Raw genomic sequence first — 26,720 nt, forward strand, 5'->3', positions numbered from 1 at the left:
CCTCAATAAGGCTTTCTGAAGAGTAGCTGGGGAGCCCCAGCTTGAAAGGTTCGGGGCGCCCCTTGAAGCGTCTTGCTGGCGTCTCTTCCCCTCCAGTTGCGTTTAGGCAGCCGCAGCCCCCAGTCTCAGGGCCCCCTCGGTAGTTCTACACCCCCCCATTTATTTCCATCCATAGTTGCCTCTTGCCCCACCTCCCCCAACCCGCTCGACTTGGCAGGAGGGGGGAAATCTCCGGGAGCCTTGGCCCCTTCTCAAGGACAGTGTGGCTGTGGCCAGTCTCGGCCAGCTGCGTCCGCACCACCTCGGCCGGGCAATGCACCATCTGAAATTGGAAGGAAGGCAAAACCTACCCAGCATTTTGATCTGCCTTAGTTCGGAAGAGACCCCCCCCCTTCCGCCTGCCCCGGCAAGCCGTTATTTCTGCAAACCATAGTGCAGGGCATGAAGGTTAGCGTGTTCAGCACATGGCTGGCAAGAAACAAGAGCCTTGGTGGAGCAGTGGGCTGATGCCTCCTTAAGTAACACCAGCTGCCTGCCATTAGTGGAGGTTCGCGTCCCACCAGGCTCAAGGTTGACTCAGCCTTCCATCCTTCCCAGGTAGTTAAAATTATCTAAGGGAACACCTGCTGCCGGCATCAACTTCCCATCGTCCTGTGCGCTCCCACAGGGAGGGCCTTCTCAGGGTGCCGGCGGTTAAGGAGTGCCGGCGGGTGATCCCCAGGGGGAGGGCATTCTCTGTGGGCGCGCCTACCCTTTGGAATGATTTACCGGTGGAACTTCGGACCGCCCCCGATCTGCGTTCATTTCGCCGGGACCTGAAAACCTGGTTTTTTGATCTATGAGGCCTGGATTGAAGGGGTTTTTAGCTTTTAATATTGTTTTAATTGTTGGGCTTAATTAATTTAATCTATTTTAATTTTATACTATTTTTATATTGTATTTTATGCTGCCCTGTAAACCGCCCTGAGTCCTTCGGGAATAGGGCGGTATAAAAATTTAATTAATTAAATAAATAAATAAAATGAGGACCCAGATTGTTGGGGGCAATAAGCTGACTTTGTAATAATGCCGCTTGCCCCCCCCCAAAAGCCCTAATAAGCAGGCATACACATAGAATGAAGGCTATTGCTAAGCACATTGATTTGTGCTTCTTAGATTGTAAGCCGCCCTGAGTTTTCGGAGAAGGGCGGGATATAAATGGGATTAAAAAAAAACGGCATCCGGAGAAAATCTGCTCATCTGGGTCAGGGGTGGGGAGCGTTGGCCCCCCGTTATGGCGTGTGGACTTGAACTCCCAGCATCGCTGGCTGAGGAATTCTGGGAGTGGAAGTCCACACGTCGTCAAAGGGCCAAGTTTGAAGACCCCTGACCCAGATGGGTAGGTTTTCTTTTGCTGCTGCTGCTGTCCTCGCCAACCTCCCCCCCCTTTGCTTACAAGTGGGGAGTGGATCCCAGTCCTCCTCAGGCTGGCTGCCTTGGGAAAGCCCAGCTGAGCCTGTGCCCGGCGGAGGCTCCCAGGACCCCCAGCCCTGCCTGGGGCTTCCTCAAGCAGGAGCCTTCCTCCGCCCGAAGGGCCTTACGTGAAAGCAAGAGAGAATGGCGAGTGCAAGGAAGGAGGGGGCAGAAGAGCAGCCTTGCCCCCAGAAGTGCCCAGGGTGAGCACAGCTACTTGGCAAAGAAAGTGCAACCCCTCCTCCCCAAACTCTCCCTCTGACGCAAGGGCACCTTCCCTGCCCACAGCTGGGAGGGCTCAGAAGGCTTCCCCCCACACACTCAGCCTCCCCCCCTTATTCCTTGGGGCTCAGACCCGCCTTGAGGCTCTGCGCCACTGACCAAGAAGCCGGATGACCGAGGAGGCCACTCTGGTCCTGGGCGTCAGCAGGATCCGCATGCGGCCCCCCTGGCAGCTCTGCAAAGCAGCCCCCCAGAAGGCTGCCTCCTTGCACTGGCCCCACTGCAGGGCCCAGGAGAGGAGGAGCAGCGCAAGAGCCATCCTGAGTCAAAAGGGAGGGTGTCACTTCCTCCCCAGCTAGGCTTCCAGTGGCTAGTCCTCAGAGGTTTTTATAGCCCTGGGGGAGGGGTGGAAGTCCCAAGCCCCTGGGAGGGAGGGGGAGGGAGTAGGAGGGGGAGGGCTGTGCTGCAAATCAAGGCTGCAGCCCCTTTGCAGGGAGACCGGGAGGCCGGGAACGGGGGGGGGGGCGAGCTGGAGGAGCCAGGAGGGCCCAGCCATCAGCTCTCGCTGGCCCTCCGCGGTTCTTCTGTTCATTGCCCGACGTTGGCTTTATAGTTCGCTTAGTGGCGGGGCGGGATTCCTTTACTGACCGAAAACTACTCTGTACTAGTCCGGGTTAAAAAAGCTCCCTGCACGGACCTTCGTTGGATTTCATGCAGAAAAAGTGGAGCAGCCTTTCTGCAAACGGTGTTTCGAGAGGGCACTTTTAAAAATTCCTCAGTTGTGCTCGGGGGAAACACTCTGCGCGTGCTCAGAGGGAAGAGGCTTTGCACAGGGTCTCCCCACCCCGGGCGGAGACGTCTCTCCCTGAGGTTACAATCGCCGAGGGGAGCCAAGTCGGGGCAGGCCCCAGGGGGAAACTCTGCACACGCACAGAGGGAGCCCTCCGACCTAGATCCCTCCGCCAGACTGGAAGGAAGCACCGCAGGCGCGCTCCTCCTTCCAGACTCCGCAGAGAGCCCTCGACGGCGACGCCAGCAGCTCGCGTTCCCCCGGGACTCGCCGACATCAGCACGGCGCTCTGCCCGCGCTCAGAGGCGCGCTTCCCCCCCCCCCGCGACCGCACGCCGCCCTGCCGCTGGCGGCCCCGCCCACTCGCCCCTCCCGCTCGCTGATTGGCAGGCGGCAAGCAGGGGCGGGGCCCGGCGGGTGGGCGTGGCCAACGGACGCCTCGGAGGCGCCAACCAAGATGGCGGCGGCGGCGGCGGCCGGAGGAGGAGGAGGCGGCGGCGTCCGGGGCGGCCTCTCCGTGGCCTCCGCCGCGGCTGCTGCTGCCCCCGTCCCGCCGGCGCCGCCCTCGGAGCGCTTCTCGCTGGTGGTGGTCTTCGGCGCCGGCGTCGGCTGCAGGCCGGGGCTGCGCAGGGCGGTGCTGGCGGCCGTCAGAGCCGGTGAGGGGGCGCCGGAAGTGGGGGGAGGGGCGCGGGGGGGCTTCGGAACCGGGGCGCCCTTCCCCCCCCCGCCACACACCCCGCCAGGGAGGCCGGAGGAGAAGCGGCGCCGGAGGGGAGGGGGGGGCAGGGGCGGGGCTGCCCGGGGGGGGCCTGGGGGGGGTCCAGGAGGAGGAGGGGGGGCTTCCGGGGGGGGTCGGCCTGGCGGGCGAGGGGCGGAGCGCGGGGGGGGCCGCCAGGTCAGCGCTGGGGAGGGGGCAGGGCCAGAGAAGCCCCCCCCGGCCTCGGTCCCCGGGGGGGGCTTTGCAGCGGCTGGGGAGAGGGTGAGCCCCCCGGAGAAGAGGGGGGGCGCCGGGGGGGTCTCCGGAGGGGAACCGGGCTGCGGGGGCTTCCCCTCCGGCGGAGCTGCCAGGCCGGGCCACCCCGAAGGCGGCGCGATTCCTGTGGCTCTGCTGGTGCTTTTGCCCGGGCGGCCTGGGCCTCGCGGGGGGGGGTCTCTGGGGTCGCTGCTTTCGCGGCCCTTGGGGTGTCTGTGGGCTGTGGCCCATCTAAAGGGTCTCCTGAAGGCAGAGCCCGCTGCCCAGCGCCTCAGGACGGCTGCTGCGGGGGTTTGGGCTCTGCCCGGTTCCCTCCCCCCCCCCTTGGCCAGAGGCCCGCCAGCATCTCTGGGGAGAAGAGCAGAGGCGCCTTAGAAGGGGCAGGGGGTCGGGGGGGGGCTGGGAGATGGAGGAGGCCCGCTGGGTTTCCTGCAAGGGAAGCAAGCTGGACGCGGAGCAGAAAGGGCAGCTGATGCCGGAGGAAGTTGAGGTCAGCACTGCCCTGGCCATTCCTGGCCGCCTGCCTGATCTCACCCCTGCCTGATCTGTGGATGTCCCAGTGGGGGGGGGGACTGAGCTGGGAAGGGGGGGGGAGGGAGAATGGAAAGCCCAGCCCTGGCCTTCGGCTGCCTTCGGGGCCTCGCTCGTCCCAGCATCCCTGTTTCCTCGGGAGTGGAGGCTGCCGGGGTGGCTTTTCTTGGCTGTGGGGGGTGTATGTGCTGGAGAAGCAGTTGCTTTCTCTATTTTTTTAAAAGAAGAGCCGCTTGATTTTGCAGCGTTTGGGTGGGGAAAGGAGAGGCGGTGCTCGCGCGGGACTTCTCCAAGGGGAGGCCTTCTGGGGATAGGGGCCTCCTCGGCATGTTGAGGGGGCTGCTTCTGCCCTTGGGGCTGCCCTCGCCGTTTCTCGACTTCCCCCGTTGGTGGCAGCTCCTTGCCCCGACAGGCTGCTCCGCTGCTGTGGCGTTTGGGGAGGCCAGATGGGGAAGAGGGGAGCACTGAGGCCCCGGTGCTTGTTGGGATGGCGGGTTGGCCTCGGAGCAGGGGTCTGCTCGAAGCTTCTTCTCAGCCTCGGCACAAAAGCAGCCCAGCAGCAGAAAGAGGGGGACGATCCCAGCTAAGGAAAACCAAAATAAGCGGCAGGGCGGTTCCTGGAGGAGAGCCTGGCAACTCCTTTCCCTCTGGGGCTGTTTTCAGACCGCAAATTGCTCCCAATTGCTGCTCTTCCGCCCCAGGAGAAGGTGGTTTCCCCGGGCTGGAAGGCGGCTTCTGTTTTCCTGTGCACCTGAGTCGCCTTGGCAAGGTGCGAGTCGGCCGGGAGCCAAGGCCGGGTGCGCACCTGTTGGGGTGCGTCTGAGCCCTGCTCTCTCGCCCCTTGCCAGGGAGACGCCGGTTCTCCTTTGGATTTGGCAGGGCCCTGCTTTTCATTTGCCCAAGAGGCAGGAGAATTCCTCACAGCGGTGGGAGGGAGGAAGACCTGCGGCCCCTTTGCTTGGCAGGGAAGGCTTTGTGAAAGTCCCGACTGTTCTGTTGGAACCACCGATTCCTTGAGCATCTTCTGAGAGAAAGAGCTCCCCGGGACGGGCAGTGAGGGTGAAGGGGGGGGGAGTGAACTGGGGGGGTGGGGGGAGCTAGTGGAAGCTCCCTGAGAAAGGGAAGAACTGAGGAGGAGGCTGGCATTCCTCCCCCTCCCAAGGCGCCTGGAGCCCCGGTGGCTGGGCGGGCGGGGTGTGTGTGTCCCTCCTGCAGGACAGCAGCTGCTCTTTGATCTCCGTGCTGGGCAGCTGCCGCAGGGCTGCCTGTTCCTCTGGCCCTGCTCCGAATCCCAAAGCTTCTCTGTTCGGCCGGCCGCACTCTGGTCGGTTTTGGCTAGCAGCAGCCTCTGCGGAATGAGAAGCGGATAAACGGCCTGACTCCGAGGCCTGGTGGGTGCTTGGAGGGAGCCTCCTCTGTTTTCATTCAGGGCTGGGTGGGTGGGCCACGGGGAGCCCTTCCTGCCCCGGTCCTTCCTCTAGCGGAGCCAGGTCAGCTTCCCAAAGGGAAGGGAGGGTCCCAGAGCTGGTGGGATCTCTTGCAGTGGGGCGGATCGGGCAGGGAGGCCCCCTTGAAGGGCTCCGCTGTAGCATCCGGGGCTGCGTTCCCTTCACGAAAGCAGCTGAGACGGGCCTTTGTGGAAGGGGCAGCCTTGCTTCCAGCCAGAGTGGATGGCCTCGGTCAGTACTTGGAGACCGGCCTTGGGTGGGCGGCCTTTGGGCCTGCCCTTGTCCCGCCCCCCTGCTGAGCCAGCCCCGTAGTGGAGGAGAAGGCCCGAAGCCTCTTCACAGGTGGTGGGATGCATTCTGCCAAGAGGGGGGCAGGAATAAGGCCTCTAGGGAGGAAGCCCTCTTTGGACCAGGATAAGCAGGCCGAGCTCCCGTTGTGTGGAAAGTCCTCAGGGAGGAAACGTCGATCCGCCTTCCAGAGACGAACGGCTGGAGGATTCCGCACTCTGAAGAAAGCGGGAAAAACAACAGACTCGCAGAAGGAGCGAGCGGCATTGGCTCTGCCGTGGCCTGTCCCGTACCTGATCGCCCACGACGCGGCTGCACCCCACGCAGGCCGAGCGGAAGAGGAGGGATGCGCTCGAGAAAGGCCCCGGTGGTTCACAGGAGCTTCTGCCTGGGTGCCGCAGGGGAGCGATTATATTCAGTTCTTGTCGAAGGAAAAGGGGAAGGTGGAGTCCGCCTTGAAACTCAGGCTAGGAACTGGGAGTTCCAGTCCCGCCTGAGGCACAAAGGTAGCTGGGTGACCTTGGGCCAGACACGCGCGCTCAGCCCCAGGAAGGAGGCAGTGGCAAAGCCAAAACCTTACCGAGGGACTGATCCGGGCAGTTGCCAGGAGCCAGTGCTGACTCGAAAGCACACAGCCCACTGCGACAGTCCCCGTGAAGGACAGGACCGAGTCCCTGGCCAGGTGAAGGCCGGCGTCTCCCAGGGCAGCAGGGACGCCTTCCTCGGGTCCACGAGTGCTCCCCTCTTCCGGTTCCTGGAGTTCTCGGCGGGCGTTTTCCGCTGGAGAGAGGAGTCTTGCAAGCCGCAGACCCCCGCCAGGCACGGTCACTGAGGCGCAGCAATGGCTGGTCAGCAAGGCGGCCTTGAAGGGCCACTGTACAATTTGGAGGTACGGAGCTAAGCTGCTCTCTCGATCCTCCTCCTCCTCAAGCTTTTTTTACGGCTGCTGATTTGAGCTTATTGCTGAAATGCTCTCTCCGTTTCCTTCAGCGAGCAGAACAGCCACCGACCCTCTCTGTCCCGGGGCACCCGTGGCCTCTGGTGACTGCTCTTTACCAGCCTTCCTTCCACTTGTTCCTCTTCATTAAGGCACAGGGCATAACCTGATGAAGGGGAAGGGAAGGTCAGGACACAGACGAAGGGAGAGCCGTGGGCCCATCCTCCCCTGCTCCTGGGGGTGCCCCCAAATGCACGAGCTCCAGCCTGCCTCTTCCGTGAAGCTGACAGGTTGGCAGGGACCCCACCCAGCATACAACACAGAAAAAGAAGTGGCAGGAAAAGGTTGGGCGTCTCACCGGGTGGGGTGGGGGGCAAATATTCTCTCAACTCCCCGCCAGAAATCCCTCCAGAAAATCAAAGACCTGTAAGTAGAAGAAGGTGAAATTGTGGCTTCGTTCACCGTCATGGCGCTCTCGACATCTGTAAACCCAGAAGTAGCGAAAGAGTCCGTGGCGGCGGCAGCAGCAGCAAGCACCACACCGCAACCCCGACGAAAGCGAGCGTGGCAAGACTGGAATCGTGGGCCTCGTCAGCCTCGCTGCCTCCTTTGCGTCTCATGGGCAAACCTGCCCACGGATCGGAGGGAGGCCCCTGGGATCGCTAGAGCACTCCCTGGCACACCCCCAAAAGCGTGGGTCTGGTGTGTAGACCACACCTTTTGTCATAGCAAGAAGGGCAACGAGGGGAGACCCACGAGACGGCCAACAACGTCTTCAGAGGGATAAAATTCATAAGGGAAGAGAGATCCTCATCAGCAGAGGGAGTAATGGCAAAGTAGAAGCACGTGGTAAATTGAAGAGCGGCCCACACGGACCCAGGGCTCCATTATCAGAGTAGCAGCCGGGCCTCCAAGAGCACAAGTGGAGCTCAAACACCCAGAACACCAGAGAGAGGAAGCGGGCCGCCCATGCGGCAGCCTTCAACAAGACGGGTGCCTGGGCAACTTTATCCAAAAGCGCCAGGCCGCTCAACTCATTACAGTGCAACAAACACAAGTTATTTACTCATTTATAATATTTATAGGCAGCCCGTCTTGCCTCAGGATAACAAGTGGTGAGAGTGATCACACCGCTGTACATCAAAAACATCTCAGAAACCCCCAAGAGGCTATGGCAACCACATGGCATCAGCACAGCACGCAAACCAACTAAAGCCCCCCCCCCCCCAAAAAAAATCCTAAGCAAAGCAAAAGACCCGGCAGCCGCAGAAGGAAAAACGGGAGTCATCTACGACGTACAGTGTGAGGACTGTACCAGTCACTATGTGGGACAAACGGGCAGAAGGCTGGCCGAACCTGTCCGTGAACACCAGCTGGCAGTGGGGAGGCCCGATCAAAACTGCTCAAACGCGCAAGTGGACCGACTCAACCACAGTTTTAACTGGGAAACAGTGAGCATCCTCGACCGGCTAAGTCAAGAAACGCCGGGGAATTCCTGGAAGCTTGGCGTTCAGAGAGATTAGCCATCCACGGAGACACAGAGACGAATCGTATGTTCAGGCCATTGAAAAGAGCTAAGAAGGCAAGAGACAAGGCCGGAACCCCAGCCCTCTCCCAGCGCCCAGAGCAGCAGGGATTGCCAAGCGGGAGGCAGTGCCACAGCCAGAATAGTTTCTTCAAGGTGCAAAAATCCTGAAACATCCCAGCTTTCAGAACGCCCGGCGGTCGCACATCAGGCTTGGCTTAAGAGGCAGCAGGCAGGGACGACGATGGCTTTTAGCAGCAGCGGAGCTGTTTCACACACCGCCACTCTTCCGGGTAGGATTTACCTCGGGTTACGTGCAAAGTACCGGAAAAGCTAGGCGATAAATTGCCTTGTTTTCTACAACGTATTCTGATCTGACGTCCTTGTTGAGAGGCAAGAGGCCGTGTGGTGTTGCAGCAACATCTTCCTGTTGTGTTGTCAGCCTCCAGCTTTTTAAAAATTCTATGGCCTCTACGCAAACGCTTTGTGGATTAGGAGTTTAGCTGGGTTTAAAGAGGTTTACGTTAGCACTGAAAGGGGCAGGGGTCTTTTTAGCCTCCCACAGGCCTAGTTGCCAATAATGCCATAAACTGAGCTTAAGCCAAGTTTCCTTCGGATTCTTTTTTTGTTTCGTTTCGTTTGCTGCGTGGGCAGGTCCCAGGTCCTTTGTAGGCCCTGCTTTCTGGCTAGGCTGCGGCCTGGCGGAGATTAGCACAATTACGGGCCCTCCTCAAGCGTCCCATTTCGGGGAAGGAGGACCCAGAAAGTGCTGCCTCCAGACTCAGCTGAGCGATCCTGGAGGAGGGGTTTTCCTGGGCTCCATTCGTTCGGGCTTCCGGTTGGGCTTTGGGATCGTGGCCGCCCCTCTCTAAATCAAGGTGGCTCTTCCTCTGTCCGGCTTGGCTGCGTCTCGCTGGCCTCGGCCGGTACCCTTGCCCAGGTTTGGCCCCGACGGTACCACGTTACAGGGCTCCCTTCCCACGTCCAGGAGGTCGTGCTTGGGGGGGGCCCGTCCTGTCCAGAGGCTCATGCCTGACCTGGCTAAAACTGCTTTCCCCCCACCCCCGGACTTGCAGCTTCTACCCGAGGCCACACGGGGAGGTCCGGAAAGGCTCTGGGGCTTGGGGGCCTGTCGGTCAATGCCAGGAGCCGCCAGGCTGTTTTTCTAGGAGGAGCCCTGGGAGCCTGAGCGTGGCTTTTAAATTCAATAAAGGGAACCCCTGGAATTAACCCCGAGCAAGCGGAGGAGCTCTTGGTCAGCGACCGACGAGGGGCTTCCCGTCGGAGGAGGCCGGGACAGGGCCGGCTCAGGAGCCCCTTCCCACAGTTACCGCCGGTGCCTCGGCTGCGGCTCACGGGGTTTGGCACAATTTGGTTTTTAACAGATCCGTGCTGGCTGCTAATTGTAACTTTTATTTGTTTCTAGATGTCCACAGATCTGTTTTTTGATGATCTTTTCCAGTACGTTTCCAGGTATTGATTTTAGGCTGATTGGTCTGTAGTTTTGTGGGTCTGGGTTTTTTTTCCTTTTCTGAAGATGGAAGGAGGCTCCTTATCAGCCCTCTGGTCATTCCCCCCTTGCTCCAGGAGTTTTTGAAAGACAGGGTGTTGGTGGTTGTGAGATATCGTCTGCCAGCTCCTTCAGAAGCCTGGGAAGTAATCCATCAGGTCCCGGTGATTTATATCCGTCAAGGTCGGATACTTTCTTGCTTATTCCAGTTTTTATTTCTAGTTTTACAGCTGTGCGTTTGATGGGTTGGGCTCTGGTTTCTTTTTGCGTGAAGACCGATGCAAAGAATTGAGTGAAGCAGCTCTGCTTTCCCTCCGCTGCCTGTTAATTCCTTCCCATCTTCTCTCTTTCGTAGGCTGACTCTTTCCTTGACTTTTTGCTTGTTATTTATATGTTGAAAGAAACTTTTTGAATTATTTTTGACTTTCATTGCAAGTCTTTGTTCACTCTGAGGCAGGGCTGAAGGTGCAGGGAGGGGGCAGCCAGTGGTCATCCTGGCAGCGTCCAGCATCTCACACACACACACACACACACACACACACACACACACACACACGCACCCCAGGCTTGGTTCACCTCTGAGACAGGAGTCACCCCTTCGTCCTGTCCGGCTGGAATGACGGGACTGAACTGGGGGGCTCCAGTGGACACTTCAGGCAGCCCTGTCAGGGTTTCCACCCGCCCGCAGGACTGCAGTGCAGAAGGGGATCGTGTGTTCTGCAGCGCTGCTATTAGTCTCTTCCCCCCCCCCCTGCTGGATCAGGCCACGTGCCCCCTTCGCGCTCTCCTTCCAGGCCTTCTCGAGCGGGCAGAAGGCGGGAGACTCTGGACGGGCATCTGCCTGCCTGCTTTTAGCTCGTAGGGCTTTGCCTTCAGGCATTGCCTGTCTGTGTTGTGTCAGATGGCAAAGGCCTCTGGAAAGGGCGGGAAGACCTTGATGGAGTGTTGGCTCTGCGCTGGCTCTGGAATCGGCCGGGGGGGGGGGTGTTCCCAGGGCCTGTGGCAGCTGCTTGGAGAGGACTGGAGCCTGCCCTGCCCGGCTTCAGCCGCCTGAAGGAGATGGGGCAGAGCGGGGAGGCTGGTCCTGTCCCTGGGCACGGGGGGGGGGGTGTCTCTGCGGCAGGCAAAAGGCCCTGAAGTCCACCTGCCTCTGCCTGACCTTGCCAGAAAGGTTCAGAACCCGACATGGGGTTGAGCAGCTCATTTTGAGTCTGGGGATTCCCCCGTTGGAATCGGAGAAAAATAAATAAATCTGGTTTTCCTTATGACCCCCAGAGGGAGGGTCCCACGGAGGCAGCAGAGGCGGATACAAAAGGAAGAGGGGCAGCCCGGCGGTTGCGCCTCGGCTTCCTTCCTGGAGAGTTCCCCTTTTTCTGCTCCGCTTCCTCCTCCTCCTCCGTCCTGACTCCAGTTCCTTTTCTTCATAGAGGCGCCCCCCCCTCCCCCCTCGTCGGCCTTTCCCGTCCACGGGCATTTCGTGCCGGCCTGGGAAGGAAGGAAGAGTTGAGAGCCATCTGGACTGTCCGGAGGGGCCAAAGAGGCCTCCGGAGCCCCTGTCTGCCTGGCTAGAGTGGCAGCCCCAGTGCAGTCGGAAGGTCGCAGGGGGGGCATCCCCCCCGCCCTCCTCCCGAGCCTCATTCCCGGGTGCCACGAGGGAAATGCCCCGGGAAGATGCCCCATCCCGCGGGACGCCTCTCCGCTGCTCCTCTGAGAAACACTTTGCTCTTCACGGCAAGCAGGACGGGACAAAATCCAGACGGTTCCGTCGTTTTCCCAGTCCAGGGGTGTCAAACTCAATTTCATTGAATGGCCGCATCAGCATGGCGGTTGCCCTCAGGGGGCCGGGTGGGCGTGGCCTACTGGGTGGGCGTGGCCAGCTCTACATCGTTCACATCAAGGGTGCCTATGGAGGCCTGGGCAGGAGCGGGACAGATCTGGGGGTCTCTGGCAGAAGGAGGGTCTCTGGGCCAGGGCCAAGGCAGTGGGGGCCGTTCCCTCACTCTTTCCAGGATGGCTTCGCGGGCCACATGAAACCACTTCACGGGCCGGATCTGGCCCCCCCCGGGCCTTGTGTTTTTTATTTTTTATTTATTTTAATTCCATTTATATCCCGCCCTTCTCCGAAGACTCGGGGCGGCTTACAAGCTTAGCAGTGTTTGACATATCTGTCCTACAGGTTTCCTAGCTTCCCAGGGGAATGGGCACTGTTCTCTGCAGGCTGGTAGAACGTGGACTCCTGGGGCTGGAAGGAACCTCAGAGGTCTTCTAGTCCAGCCCCCTGCTCCAGGCAGGAGCCTTATGCCATCCCGGTCCGAGGGGTCCTTGGCGCTCTCCGAGCTTGCTTGTTTTCTTGAAGATGTTCCGTTGCCCAAACCAGGTAACAACCTCGTCCTCTGGTCTGTTTCTGAGAACCTCCCGTGAGCTCAGCTCCGCCCGTGATTTTGGGGGGCTTCGTTCCAGAGCAGACGTCCGAATTTGCCCCCAGGTGTGGCTCTAGTGAAGGCTGTCGGGTGGAGGAGAAGCCCCAAGGGGCCCCCTTAGCTGGAGTTGCAGAGGCTGTTAATTCTGGAGATCAGAATTTATTTATTGGGCTGACTTTGGTCTTCCGAGGAGCACTAGCGCTGAAGTCATCGTAGCCGTTGTCTTTGTTTAAAAGAGTTGCAAATGTCCTACTTTCTAGTTCTGTTTTTTTTTATTTGTGAAACACCAAAAATACATACCAGTGACCAGGCAGCAAAAACCCTACGTACGTTACAGTGGTTAAGCAGAATAAATGGGGGAAAAATACAGCTATCTAGTATCATAAGATTATTCCAGTCCTTAAACCTGACCCATTATATCTGGCCTGAATCAACCCCGTTGCTTCATTTATTTTAGAATCTAAAGCAACGTTGATAACAAACACATCTAGCGTCCTTTGCTTAACTCCAAAAGAATAAACTATCTAGATCGGGATGCCTTGCGCACAGTCACTCATGCACTCGTGACCTCCCGTTTGGACTACTGCAATGCTCTCTACATGGGGCTGCCCTTGAGGACTACTCGGAGGCTCCAGCTGGTGCAGAATGCAGCCACGCGAGTTGTGATGGGGGTCTCCCGATACTCCCATGTAACACCTCTACTCCGTGAGCTGCATTGGCTTCCGGTTGCCCTCCGGGTGAGATTCAAGGTGCTGGTTACGACCTATAAAGCCCTAAATGGCATGGGTCCAGATTACTTACGGGAGCACCTGCTGCCGGCGTCAACTTCCCTCTGCCCAGTGCGCTCCCACAGAGAGGGCCTCCTCAGGGTGCCGTCGGTCAGAGAATGCCGCCTGGCGGCCCCCAGGGAGAGGGCGTTCTCTGTGGGCGCGCCAGACCTTTGGAACCGTTTACCGGTGGAGCTCCGGACGGCTCCCGACCTTCGCTCCTTCCGACGTGACCTAAAAACGTATTTATTTGAACAAGCCGGCCTGGTCTGATGGGTTTAGGGGTATTTTAATGTTTTGTATTAATCTATTGAATTGGGCTATTGTATTTAATATTTCTTTTAATTTTTATATATTGTATTTTATTGTATTGCCCTGTACACCACCCTGAGTCCTTCGGGAGAAGGGCGGTATAAAAATTAAATTATTATTATTATTATTATTATTATTATTATTTCATTTGTCTGTGGAATAATTACCTCAATGAAGCCAAAGCCCTTCCTAGCATTTCAGACCCCTTCTGCCTCTTTAACGGCTCCATCCTTTGTTTCCGTGTGAAGCTGCTCCGGTGCGAAACCGAAGGGGAGCCCAGGCCAGACCGGGCCAGGTCGTGGGGGTTAAAACCACCTTCGGGTTTGTTGCAGTGCCAGCACGAGAAAAAAAATCCGATAAAAAAGCAGGCAGCGGAATTTCATTTTTATTGTGGGCCAGCGTGCTCGTGATTAAAAAAATGACAATAAAGGTTATCTTATCTTGACTTTACAGCCGTTCGTTTAGTGACCATTCTCATAAATTGGCTTATTGCTGGTTGTTTTTTGCACAACCGCCGCAGCATTATGCCCCCCCTCCCCCCGGTCGTGTGATCAAAATTTGGAGGCTTGGCAACCGGCCTCTGTGTGTTCGTGACGGATGCAGCGTCCTGTTTCTGAAAGTCGTGGACCGCCTGCATCTTAGCTCTTCGTCCCGTAGGAAATTGAACCCTCGGCATCTGTTCCCACGTGACGTCTCTCCGGGTCCCGGAGTTCCAGGCGCCTCCGAAGCTGCCTTTGCGCCTGGAGTGTGTTGTGTTGTGAGTGCAGTTGTGCCCACGGCCAAGCGGGAGCTTTCGGTAAATGTGGTCGGAGCGTCATCTCCCAATCCTTACAGCGATCCTTGTACATCCTGCACCGCTGCGAGGAGTTTGTCCCTGGTTTGGCTCAGGCTTCCCAGCGCCGCAAAATCTTTTCCGCTTTCCTGCCAGATGTGGCTCGGGATCACTTTCCCGCGGGATCCTTTTGTCAAAGCTTAAGCATGCTGTGAACGCCAGGTCTCGGCTCTCCCTCTCCCAGATCTGTGAGGCTGGCGTGTCTTGTCACTCTGTGGGCCTATTTTGGGGTGGAACTGATCTGCCGGGGTGGAGATGAAGGGGGCCGCGGGGGGCTGGATAGGCTGCCTCCTTTCCGAGGTGGCTCTGCTGGCCCTGGAAGGCTGGCCGCCCTCAGCCCGTGCAGTTGGGGATGCGTGAGCAGCCGAGCTCGGCTGCAGCCCAGGGGCCTCTGAGACACCCAGGGGCAGCTGCGCACGGGAGCCGGAGAGTTTGCCATGCTGTGTGTGGGCCTGGGCCACGCCCGGGTGGGGCAGGGGGCGGAGGTCTGGGCCCGGATGAAGGCAGACGGCTCCTCCCCGGCGTCTCTGGCAGAGCGAATGCCTCCGGGTGGCCTGGCGTTCTTGGGCTCCGGCCTGTCTTTGTTCTTCCATGGCACGCAGTGGCCAGGGGTTCCCTGAGCTGACGGGATGTTTGTGCCCAGACCCCGGGGGAGACAGATGTCCAGCAGGCCGGCCCGGCAGGGAGCAGGGCAGGAGAGCTTGTTGGGGGGAAGGGGCCCGGGAACACGGCTTGCTCTTCGGTCTGAGGGGGTGGGCAGCATCCTGCCGGTCATTGGGGGTTCCTCTGATCTCCTCAGCTAACCTGGTTTCACTGGAATTGGGGAGGGGGGGCAAAGCCATCTGCCAGGCAGGGTCACAACCCCCCCCCGGCCCACTAAAGGCCGCCTCTGTCATTGCAGGGTGAGTTTGTGGGGAAGGATAGGCAGCTCCAGTCGGTGGGGCCGGGGGGGGGCTCCCACTTGCCCCTCCCCAGATGCCCCCTTTGTGCCCAGGTGGGAGCCTCCGGCGGGGAACGCTGCGTGTGCTGCCGCACAACGGTTCTGAGGCGTCTCTGCAATCAATCTCTCTCTCTCTCTCTCTCTCTCTCTCTCTCTCTCTCTCTCTCTCTCTCTCTCTCTCTCTGTGGCAGGGATCCGCTCGTGGGATATCGACCTCACTGCCTGCAACCTGAATCAGCAGCTCAAGCTCTTCGTCTCCCGCCACTCCGCGACTTTTTCAGACATAGTAAAAGGTAAGGAAGCGGCTGGGCAGATGCTCCTCGGGGCCTCCAGGGGTCCGCCAGAGCTCACCCTGACCTGGGAATTCAGAGTAGCAGAGCTGGAAGGGGCCTCGGAGGTCTTCTAGTCCAGCCCCCTGCTCAAGGCAGGAGACCTTTTGCCATCCCAGAGAAACGGCTGCCCACCAGTCTTTTCTTGAAAGCCTCCAGTGCTGGAGGGAAGCCCTTCCGCTGGTTGATTGCCCTCCCCCCTCAGGAAATTCCTCCTCCCCTCCTTGGTTAGTTCCCACCGGTCGCTCCTTGCCCTGCGCTCTTCCGCCCTGACACTGGCGCGGGCAGGAGGGGGGGGATGGAAGCGGTGCAAGCCGCTTATGGGGCAGGGCTTGCAAACCTTCCTTTGGACCGTGCCCGGGGCCTGGGCCTTTCCGCCCTGGCGTTGCCCCCGGGGCCCGCTCCGTCCTAGGCTGAGAAAACGGGGGTGTCCAAGCCAGCTGCCCCACAGGGTGTCGGTCTGGGCCAGGCAGAAGTAGAAGGTGATTGGCTGTCGCTCTTTCTCTGCACTGCCTATGTTTTCATCTCTCTTTTAAAAAAAAAATTTGAAAATTAAAAAATACTAAAAGATAATAAGCTTGAAATTCGGAAGGGAGAGAAAAAACTGGAAAAGGGATACAAAGGGCAAGAGAAGAAAGATTAAAGGAAAGAAATAATAGTTAAAGAGGTGACTTCCTGTTTTCATCACAGCAAAAAAAGGCTGTACAAGCAGAGGCCTAGAATCAAGATCACGCGAGGTTATTAGTCCCGCTTTAGTAGAAACCCTAGTGAGGGCCACACCTGGAACACTGCAGCCAGTTTTGGTCACCGTATCCCAAAACAGATGTTGAGAGTTTGGAAGAAACTCAGAGAGGAAGAGCAACTGAGACGATCCAAGGAGACTGGAGACTAAAACATAGGAAGGACGGCTGCAGGACTTGGGTTTGGCCAGTCTAGAGAAAAGAAGAATTAGGGGAGACAGGATAGCAGCCTTCCGGTATCTGAGGGGCTGCCCCAAAGAAGAGGGGGGGGTCAAATTGGTCTCCAAAGGACCAGAGGGAAGAAGGAGAAACAACGGTTGGAAACTCATCAAGGAGAGAATTAAGGAGAAACTTCCTGACAGTGAGGACAATTAACCGGTGGAACAGAAGTTGCCACCAGAAATTGTGGGCGCTCCATCAGTGGAGGTTTTTAAGAAGAGGCCAGACGGTCATTTGTCTGAGATGGTTTAGGTTCTCGTGCCTGAGCAGGGGGTTGGACTAGAAGACCTCCAAGGTTCTGTTCTGTTCCTATTCCTATTCCTAATTCCTATTCCTATTCCTATTCCTATTCCTATTCTGTTTATCACAGGCAAACTTAATATTTCTTCCCCCCCTTATGAGGTTGCTTGCAATATATTTCTGTTCCTGATAGCCCACCCCTGATCCATTTGCAAAGCTACACATCAAATAATATTTCAGTCCAGCAAAAATCCTGGAAAGGCCAGAACGGTCACGTTGAGCCTTGTTTCAACCCCGGCTCAGCCAATCGGCTTGAACTTCCTAGCTTTTGCCTCTGTCAGTCTGACCCTCTGACCCGGTCAGCTGCTGTCTCGATCTGCCTTCCTTTTGTTTCGCCCTTCTCTGAGGTTGCAGCTGTCTGCGGGGAGTGGAGGGGGGTGCGCTTTCTCCCCAGGAGGGGCTCGTTCCTCGGGGGGGGGGAGCTGGTCAGCAGAAAAGGCCCAGGAGTGGGTCCCGTTTTTTCTCTAGACAGGCCGCGAGGCCGGTGGAAGCGCCCGTCGACTCTTCTCCCCTGTCTGACCTTGGCCTCTGCCTCGCCCAGCGGTCAGGGCGGGGTGGAGGTTGGCCAGGGCAGGGTCACTTCCCCCCCGGGCACCTGGAGGCAGGGCACGGTTCCCAGAGACGGGTCGGGCGGTGTGTGGCGTCGTCGGCCGTCCGGTGCATTGGCGCTCTTGTCTCCCTGGCTTTTTGTCCCTCTCCCTGGCACGTGGGCGAGTAAGGTGGCTGCCCTTTGTCACGTTTGCGGGTCAGGTCACGTTTGGCCCCAGCCGGGGCGGGCGTCCGGAAGGTCTCCCTTGAGATGGTGCCCCCTCCCCTGGCCTCAGAGCAGCTGCCCGTCTGGCAGGGAGAAACTCCTGGCATCGCCTCCAGCGATGGGCACCGGCAGGAGGCCGAGGCGTCCCCCCCCCACACCCTGGCAGCCTCCGTGTGAAGAGGGTGGGCTTGCAGCTTCCGCTCTGGCTGGCTGGTCCCCCAGGGCGAGAGCCCCTTCCCCTCGTTCGGTGCCAGCAGCAGCAGCAGCAGCCACCGCCCTTCTCTGCCGGACTACGCGGCCCATGTGGCCCAAACTAGGCTGGGCGGAGCAGGCAGAGAAGGGACCGCAGCTTCCAGAGGAGCCCTTGGCTCCGGTCCAGACCGACTCTGCCGGACGCTCTGTGGATGGCCGCCTTTTCGTCCACGGCCTTGAAATCGGGCCCTGGCCTGGCAGTGGCCATGTGCCCAAAAGAGCAACTGAACAATGGCTTCCCTCACCCACAGCCGCCCGTCCCCAGGGCACGTCTGTGTCTTGCCCCAGAAAGCAAAGTTTTCTTTGATGGAAAAAGAGAACTGCTCTTTGAGAGCTTTCGGCCACTCCTCGGTCTGCTGCTTTCATTGACACCAGCCAGCTCCTCCCTCCCTCCCTTTTATGATAGTCTGTTCTGAGTCTCTTGCTGATCAGTTTCACTGGATAAGCTTGAGTTCGAGAAATGGAATAAGGCTTATTTTTTCCTTTCATAATTTTTTAGCATCTTCTTCTAGTCTTCCCCAGCTTCCTGTCCCAGTCAGGCGCTCTCAGATACCAGCCAGGGACGGAGCGTCGTGTCTGGTGAGCCAAGCGGCCAGAGTTGAACTTCCGGCCTGGGTCTGAAGCAGCCGAGCTGGGCCCTTCCGGAAGGGCTGCTTTGAGCCCAACAGGCCGAGCGGTGACCGAGACGGTGGGACCCCCACTCAGCATTTGCACCAGAGACAAGTGTGCAACGCTTTGCCCCCCCTCCCTCCCTCCCTCCCACTAGGTTCTTCCTCGGGGGGGGGGGCAGCGTTCCCGTCCTCTCTGGGCTGAAGTGCCGAGACGGGGCAGCTGCAGCTCGGGGCCATTGGGCCAAAACTGGGACTGGGAGAAACCGGGCCTGGGATGGGAGGGGCGGCTGTGTCTCTGGCAGCCGTGGGCCTCGGCCGGTCCTGGGGCTCTCGGGGGAAAGGAAGTGCCGGCTGTGGGGCCAGCCTCCCTAGCGGAGACAGCCTCATCCGCTCCTCTGGGTCACGGGGTCCTCTCAGCAGGGCATCCGTCCCGTCCCCCCCCCGCGAGGAGCGAGGCTCTCGGCCGTCGGGGCTCAGCGCTCTGTGGGGTGACCCTGGAGCCAGGAGGGGCCTCGTGTGGAGAAGCCCCTGGATCTCCGGGGCCTCTGCCCTTCGTTTCAGCCTCCAGGAAGGGAAGTGCCGGTCGGGGGGGCTGGAATCGGTCTCTCACCCCCCCCCAGGCTGTTGAGTACAAATAGTCCTTGCTTAGTGGCTGCTGCTGGGGGGGGGCTCTTTGAGCGGAACGAGAGAGCAAAAGAGAATCCCTCCCCCTCCAAGCTACTTTGCTGTTCGCCGGCCTCCCCTTTTCCGTCTTCTGGCAGACTCGCGAAAGGCCCAGCCACCTTGGAGCTGGGCGGGGGCTCCGTGCCCTGAGCTTTTCTCGGCCTTCCTGGGGCTCCTCCTGACCCCAGCGGGGGGGGGGGCTGTCCCTCTTAGGACGGCTCCTCTGGCCAAGAATAAGCCCGTCTGGCGGATGCCCGGGAAAGGCTGCCACCCTCCTGGCTTTCAGAAGTGGGTGGGGGTGGGGGGCTTTGTGCCGTGGGGCGGCTCTCCTGGGCCTGGGGAAGGCTGGTCTGGCCTCACCTCCTCCCCACACCACCACCCCCGCCTTCTGCCTTCCACAGGTCAGCGTGCCCTCCACCATCGTGGCAATGTGCTGGAAGCCTTAGTTCTGCTGAACCCTTCAGACAAATCCATCTGCGACGAGGTGAGCAGCAGGCCGAAGTTCTCCTGGGGCAGAGCGCAGAGTCTCCAGACCCAGAGCCCCCGCCTCGGCAGAGTCCGTCAGGGTGGGGCGTGGAAGGAGGCCTGTGCAATTCAGGGGGGGCTCTGTGGCTGCCCAAGGCTGGGAGGACCACCGGCACGGCCTCCCGGGCGCCATTTCCCTTTCTCCGCCCAGGCACTGCCTGGCAACTCCCCTCGCCACATGGCTGGTATCCCCCACCACTGTGGGCCGAGCGCTTACTCAAGGCACGCGCACCCACACGCACACCCACCCACCTCTGTGCAGATGTCCTGGAGTCATTGACCAGCCCAGACCACGCAACTGGGCTGGTTAATTAAGTGGCCAAAACCGAACTCTGCCCAGGTTCCTCTGGGGCTCCCAAGAAGAGCCGGGCTGCCATGGTTCGTGTGGGGTGTGTGTGTGCGTGTGTTTCTCCGCCTGCCCCATTTCCCCTTCCTTTCTCTCCCTCTGCAGCTGCGTAACCTGATCACCGACCCTTCGCGCCACAAGCTGCTGGTCTTCGCCGGGCCCTGCATTGAGGAGACGGGGGAGCTGGTGCTGCAGACGGGCACCTTCTCCTTGCAGGATTTCATCCAGGTCTTTGCGGACAAAGAGGTGCGGCTGCCGCCTCTCCCGGGCGCTGGGCGTGGGGGGCCCTGGGGGGAGGGAGCCAGGGGACCCGGGAGTGGGGCTGGCTGGTTCCCGAGCAGGAGGCCAGGACGTGGGACGGGCGGGGAAGGCCTGCTAGGCCAGGGAAGCCAGCGGGAGACGGGCCCCTCTGCACCTCCCCATTTACCTCTTGGATGAGAAGGCCAGGCACGTCTGCAGAACGGCTGCGAGGGCCTGGGGCCCCCCAGGAGACAAAAAGGAGAGACGAAAAGGAGGCTGGTGCTCAGTGACTGGGCCAAGACAGAGATGATAAATGCTAGCAAAAGCAAACAGAAATCCGATTCAGAAGTGCAGGGTGGGGCCTCGGTGCCTGGCCTGGTCACAGGACTTGTGGAAAGGCTGAGGGATGCCAGTTGATTGCAGGCTCGCGCTCTCTCTCTCCGTTTTGGTGGCAAAGACGCACGCGGCGTCACGGTTCCGACAGACAGAGATGGATAAAGCAGAACTCCCAGGCTTGAAAATCCCTCAAAGAACACGTTTCTTAGTTAGAGAGTATCAGCACGGTCAAAAGTGAACCAAGTCTGAATACACAAGTAACAATTGCCCAATTACAAAGTTAGATGTCCCACCCACAAAACTAGGCAAGCAACCACGTTCCCCAATATGCTCATTTGGCGGGCTTTTTATGCAACGCCCACTCCCTAGTTGGGAGCAGCAGATGACCTTGGTTCCCAGGGGACAGAAGATTATTTTAACTAACACAGCATGTGGGCAACCCCCCTCCCTCCGTTCTATGTGGCAACCTAGAATGAGAAGAGAAAATGGCTGCAGCCAGGCCCATTGCAGAGTTGACACACACAACGTTTGACTGGCAGCAAAAATACAGCTTCTGAATAACGGGGTGGTGGTGGTGAGGCCCCCTGAAGACCGATGGGCTGTTTAGCCTTGAGGGGAGAAAATGGGGGTGGGGGGAAGGGTAGACACTGGGGCTCCTGGCTGTAGCGCCTGGAATAAAGGGCCCTGGTTGCAGGAGGGTTTGGGCTGAATGTCAGAAGGGGCTTCCTGAGAGAGAGCGCTCTGTGGCTCCCTTTCACCCTTTCTGCGGGAGGCTTGCAGGTGGATCCCCGCCATTGGCCAGCAGCCAGACACGGTGGTCCCAGGGCCCCTGCCCAGCTGCTCCCGAACTCTTTCCTTAACTCCCCCTGCCCCCCCCCCCCGAGCTGCCTGTCCCTTCTGGTGCCACGAGGGCTTTCCGTGCCTGCCCCAGGCGATTGCCTTGCGGTCCCAAAACAGAACAGAGCACCCCAAAGTGGGGCGGGGGGGGGGAAGGAGAACCAGGCTCCATTGGCCTCTGAGCTGTAAATGAGACCTCTGGTTTCCCTTCCTTCGTGCACCCCACAAACGAGGTGCTGCTTGGGCCTTCCGGCTCCCTTCTCTCCTGACGCTTCCTCCTCCTCCTCCTCCTAGGTTGGGGAGCTGCTCAGCTCGGCCGACCCCTCGGCCAAAGCCAGCTTGACTGTGATTTGCCCAGACTTCGGGGAATGGAAGGACTCCAGGCTGAGCCAGCACAACCTGTTGGATTTCATAGATCTGCACTTCAACCCCGGCTGCGTGCTGCCACCCATGGAGGGCTTGCAGGAGTTCATGGAGTACCTTTCGGAGTCCCTGGAGCCCCCGTCCCCCTTTGACCTCCTGGAGCCCCCCAGCACGGTTGGCTTCCTGAAGCTTTCCAAGCCCTGCTGCTACGTCTTCCCTGGGGGGCGGGGCGACTCGGCCTTCTTTGCCGTCAACGGCTTCAACATCCTGGTGAACGGGGGGTCCAACCCTCGCTCCTCCTTCTGGAAACTGGTGCGCCACCTGGACCGCATCGACTCCATCCTGGTGACCCACGTGGGGACCGACAGCCTGCCCGGCGTGAACAGCCTGCTGCAGCGGAAGCTGGCCGAAATGGAGGAGGACCCTTCCTGCCAGGGCCCCCAGCTGGACGACTGGGTGAAGAACCTCATCTCGCCAGAACTGGGGGTGGTCTTCCTCAACGCCTCGGAGAAGCTGAAGGACATAGAAGGGGACTCGGGCGTCTTAAAGAGCTGCGACGAGGCCAGCCTGACTCTGCGGTACCTACGCAAACTGGGCATTAAGCCCAGCCCGCTTTCCAGGGAGGCCGGTCCCAGGGCGGAGCCCACCATCCTCTTTCAGAAAATGGGCGTCGGGCGTCTGGAGATGTACGTGCTCCACCCGGCGAAGGGCAGCCGGGAGCTGGAGTTCCTGATGCAGCAGTGGTGTGGGAACGGCCACCCCAAAGGGCTGGAGCTTCCCTTGCAGTGTGCGACCTCCATCTGCGCCCTGCTCATCTGGCATCCGGTGAGCCCCACTGAAAAGATTGTCCGGGTCTTGTTCCCCGGCTGCACTCCCCAGGCCAGGATCTTGGAAGGGCTGGAGAAGGTTAAGCATCTGGAGTTCCTCAAGTACCCTGTCGTCACTCGGAAGGACGTGGACTCTGTCTCCGTCCCCCAAGCCAAGCACAAGAGGGCTGAGAGCCAGGAGAGCCTCAAGTCCGGCTCCAGGCACAGCCTGGTGGAATCCGGCCTGCCCGTCTCCAGGGAGAAGAAGGAGCTGAAGCCAGCCAGTGCCAGGAACCGGCCCAAGGCGCCCAGCGAGGCCTCCAAGGGCAGCGTGGAGGAGGAGGAGGAGCGGGCCAGGGTGGCCCAGCCTAAGGTGGAGACCTCGGCGGAGAAGACCAAGCTGGACGCCAGGCCGAAGCAGCCGAAGGAGAAGCCGGTGGCCAAGAAGGAGGGGAAGCTGCCCAGAAGGGAGTTGGCAAAGAGAGAGGAGGCGAAGCTGGAGGACAGGGCGGCCAAGCCGCTCACGAGAGAGCTGCGGAGAATGCCGAGCGCCGAGGCCAAAAGGCCTCCCGCCAAAGCGGGCGGCTTCAAGAAGGTGGCCCCTGCTCCTCTGAAGAAGGAGGGGGAGAGGCCGAAGAGCAGGCTGCTGAAGGAGGCCCCCAGCGGTGCCAAAGGCGGCCCGTCCGAGGGATCCAAGCCGCCCTCCTCATCCTCAGAGAACGACGTGCAGGAGAAGCTGCGCGGGGCCCCACGCCAGGCAGGGAGGGCAGGGCAGGGGCCGGGGGAGGCCATTGCCCTGGCCGAGAGCCAACGGAGGCCGTCCCCGTTGGGCAGTGTGGACTGCCCAGGGAGTGGCCTGGAGCCCCCCCAGAACGGCCTGGGCCCAGAGGTGAGGGCCCCAGAGAGCCCTCAGCCTTTCCGGTATCTGGAAGCCGGCTCGCCTTTGAAGTGGATCGGGCCCCCCTCCCCGCTGGTCAAGACTCCCAAGAGTGACCAGAGCATCAACCTGGAACTCTCCCCGACTGACCTGCAGGCCCGGCTCAACCACTGCCCGGATGCCGAGGACGCCGGGGGCAGCTCCGAAGAGAAGACCCTGGAGATGATGTCCCCGGCCAGTGCGGGGTGCACCCCCTCCCACCAGTCCCCCATGGAGGACGTGGTCATGGCGGAGGAGCCCCTGGCCCTCGCCAATCCCTGGAGGCTCGATGGCTCCGGCCCCCGGGCCTCGCACGACAACTCTAGCTCTTCCCAGGAGAAGCCCCCTGGCTGCCTCTCCCCGAGCCTCTTCCGGGACGACCCCCACGACGTCTCCCCCACGCTCACCACCCCCTCGCTGCCGGCCGAAGTGGGCTCCCCCCACTCCACCGAGGTGGACGAGTCGCTGTCCATCTCCTTTGAGCAGCTCCTGCCCCCCGTGAGCGAGTTCCCCCAGGAGGAAGGGGAGGGCATGCAGGCCGGGGGACTCAGCCCAGACCCCGAGCCCGCGCTGGGGAAGAGCGGGATGTCCCTGCCCATCCTCTCCTGCCACCCCCAGCGCCTGGAGGGCCGGGTCCTGCCCAGGTCTGGCCGGCGGTCGGACTCCCCCCACGACGTGGACCTCTGCCTGGTGTCCCCTTGCGAGTTTGAGCACCCCAAGTCGGCCAACTTCAGCCCCCGGGACGTGTCCAACAGCAGCGACTTCTCCCAGGAGCTGGCCAAGGCCCCGTCGCACCGGAAGGGCCCCCGCGGCCGCCGCTCCCATCCTCTCCTGGACGAGACCCCGCCGACGTCCTTCAGCGAATCGCTGCCCACCCTCTCCGACTCGGACCCCCCGCCCGCCATGGAAGAGTGCCCTTCTTTCACGGCCGACGGAGGGCTGGACTCGGAAGATGAGGACGACCCGGAGAGCCTAGCCCAGGCCCGCGACCCGCTCCCGGCCGTCCTGAAGGACCCCTGCCCGCTCCCTGCCCAGCCGGGCATCTGCATGGTGGACCCCGAGCGAGAAGGGGCCGCCAAAGCCAAGCGAGCCCCACTGCGGGGGGCCTCTGCCCCTCCCAAAGCAGACACCTCCAAGGCCGCGGGTCCCGGCGCACGGGCGAAGCCTTCCTCGGCCAGCGTGGGCGAGAGAGCCCGGCTGTCGGCCCCCGGCAGAGGCGACCCCCCGACCTCTCGCGCCAGCGGAGACAACCGGCTGGCCTTTGCCCAGCGGAACGCAAATGCCCGGCCTCTCTCGGTGGGAGGAAGAGCCACCCCGGCAGGTAAGGGGGCAGCGGTGCCCTCCCCCATTCGGAGGAGGTGCCCAATGCCAGGCATCGGCCGGGAACCCCACTGAGAGCCGAATTCGGCAAGCCGGCTTGTGCCGGGCAGGCCCCCCCCTTCTTAGGGCCAGGTGAATTAGGAGGAGGCGCCTGACCCGTTTCTCCCGCTGGTTTTGGCCTCCGGCTCCCCTCCCCCTCGTCTCTCTGGAGGGGGGCCTGGTCATCTGCTAGAGGTGGTGCTTTCTTTTTTTCTGAGTGACGGGTCCCCGCTGAGAAGGCCACTTGGGGGGTTCTCCCCCAAGTTCATCCCGACAGATGCCCAGTGGGGAGGGTGGGCTGAAGAAGGCAACGGCTCAAAGTGGTGGCGGGGGGGGCCTCCCTGTGTTAAGTGGGGTGGGGGATGGGCTCAGCCAGGACCGTTTCCTGGCAGCCCCTGGGTCTTTCCCCCCCCCCCCCGCTGCCCTGCTGATGGTGGCCCCTCTGCTGGTGTTCCTCCGCAGGGTCCCGGCCTGGCCTGGCCCGCTGCCCCGTCTACCTGGAGCTGGCCTACATCCCGGGCTCGGCCAGCGCCCAGAAGGTGGACGAGGACTTCTTCCGCTGCGTCCGCTCCCAGTGCTACGTCATCAGCGGGCAGGACCACCTGAAGGAGGGCGCCATGCGGGGCATCCTGGACGCCCTGCTCTCGGGGAAGCAGCACTGGGCCCACGACACCCAGGTAGGACCTGGGGGAGGGCGGGGGAGGCCCCACAGGGCGGGCAGGTGGGCCTCCCGGTGCCGGGCCGGACGGGGCCTCGGGCTGCCAGGCGGTGGTGAAGGGCGCTGGCGTTCCCGGCCCCCTGCCTCGGCTGAAGCAAGCTATTCAGGGATTCCTGCCGAGAAGGGGATCCAGTAGGTCACCTCTGAAGGTTTCCCATCCTGCCTGTCGGAGACACCCGCCTGCTCGCCCCCCCCCGCCCCGTGAAGGAGGGCTCCCTGGTTCCCACAGCCCGGAGGGGGCTTCTGAGGTCAGGCCCGAACCGTTCCCTCCTTCCTACCTTTAGCCCCTTGCCCTAGTCCAGCCTCTGGGGCAAGCGGAAGGAGCCCGCTCTCTCTCTCTCTGTGGGGCAGCCCCCCAGGTGCCGGAAGAGGCTGTGGCCTTTCCCCTCTCCTGCAGACTGCAAGGTCCCAAGTCTGGCTCCCTGGGGGGGGGGAAGAGGCTCTCCACCCCCTCGACGGTCGTCCTTGGCACTCGCTCCCCCCCCCCGCCCTGCTTCCCTCTGGGCTGAGCGCTGGGAAGGGGGTGAGGAGGCCAAGGGGGGGCCTGGCAGAGGCAGGCCGGACTGGGGCCTCCTCTTAAGGTGCCCTTGGGCTCCAGCTGGTGGTCGCCCGAGAGAGCCAGGCCACCGCTTGCCCATCGGCCAGGGCCACGCCTCGCAGGCTCCCTACCCGAAGGCGGAGTGGCTTCCTTCCCCTGTTCAACTCCTGCCCTGGGGAGGGGGGGGACTCTCCAACGTTTGATCATTGGGATTTAGAAACCCCCCCCCAGAACCCCAGAAGACTCCGATCTCATAGAACCTGGCACGCTTGGTCAGCGGGAGGAGGGCAGCCGGGGGGCGTGGGGGGAAGCGGCCCTCTGGTCCCTGCCCTCCCGGAAGGGGGTCGATTCCGAGGCTTCCAAGCCACCTGGAGTCCAAGGATGCCGACCGCTGAGCTGCGCTCCTCCATTTCTGACCAAGCTCTGCGTTGTTAAAGGGAACCTCCGTGGAGGGGGGGGCTCCCGGCGGGCCAGGGTGGGCGGGGTGGTGGAGGGCGACCGGCAAGGCCCTCCTTCCCTCCTCCCGTCTCTGCCCTGCCCAGGTGACCCTCATCCCGACCTTCGACTCGCTGGCCATGCACGAGTGGTATGCGGAGACGCTGGAGCGGCAGCAGGAGCTGGGCGTGACCGTCCTGGGCAGCAACAGCACGGTGGCCATGCAGGAGGAGACCTTCCCCGCCTGCAAAGTGGAGTTCTGAACTCAGGCCGAAGGGGGGGGTCCCGCTCCCCCCCTCCCCGCCCCATGGGCCAGCCGGCCCGGGAAGTGGGGGCGCCTCCTCCTCCTCCTCCTCCCAAGGCTGTGCTTATGCCAAAAGAGCCCTCCGCCTTCCGGGCCCCGGGGGGGGGGGGAGATGCCAGAGACGCTGGGCCTGTCCCTTTCAGAATTGCAGCCCCTGCTTGCCTGGTTTCTTTGCATGTTCA

At 61.0% G+C, this 26,720-nt stretch overlaps 1 protein-coding gene across 2 annotated transcripts; it reads left to right on the plus strand.

Annotated features, from left to right (window-relative positions):
• The first annotated feature begins 2,908 nt into the window (after positions 1 to 2,908).
• MAP1S (microtubule associated protein 1S) lies at positions 2,909 to 26,517 on the plus strand. Of its 2 annotated transcripts, XM_081312735.1 has the most exons (7): positions 2,909 to 3,120; positions 15,139 to 15,240; positions 19,217 to 19,299; positions 19,792 to 19,932; positions 21,394 to 24,505; positions 25,006 to 25,220; positions 26,342 to 26,517. In XM_081312735.1, exons 1-7 carry the CDS (start codon positions 2,922 to 2,924, stop codon positions 26,495 to 26,497), a joined length of 4,008 nt encoding a protein of 1,335 aa, XP_081168861.1. In that variant the 5' UTR covers positions 2,909 to 2,921; the 3' UTR covers positions 26,498 to 26,517. The 2 variants fall into 2 exon arrangements, with proteins under 2 accessions (XP_081168861.1, XP_081168860.1); XM_081312734.1 differs by lacking the exon at positions 26,342 to 26,517 and having other exon boundaries at positions 25,006 to 26,265.
• The last annotated feature ends 203 nt before the right edge of the window (positions 26,518 to 26,720 follow it).

Source organism: Vipera berus (genome assembly GCF_964194415.1).
Source record: "Vipera berus genome assembly, chromosome: 1".
Taxonomy (NCBI): Eukaryota; Metazoa; Chordata; class Lepidosauria; order Squamata; family Viperidae; genus Vipera; species Vipera berus.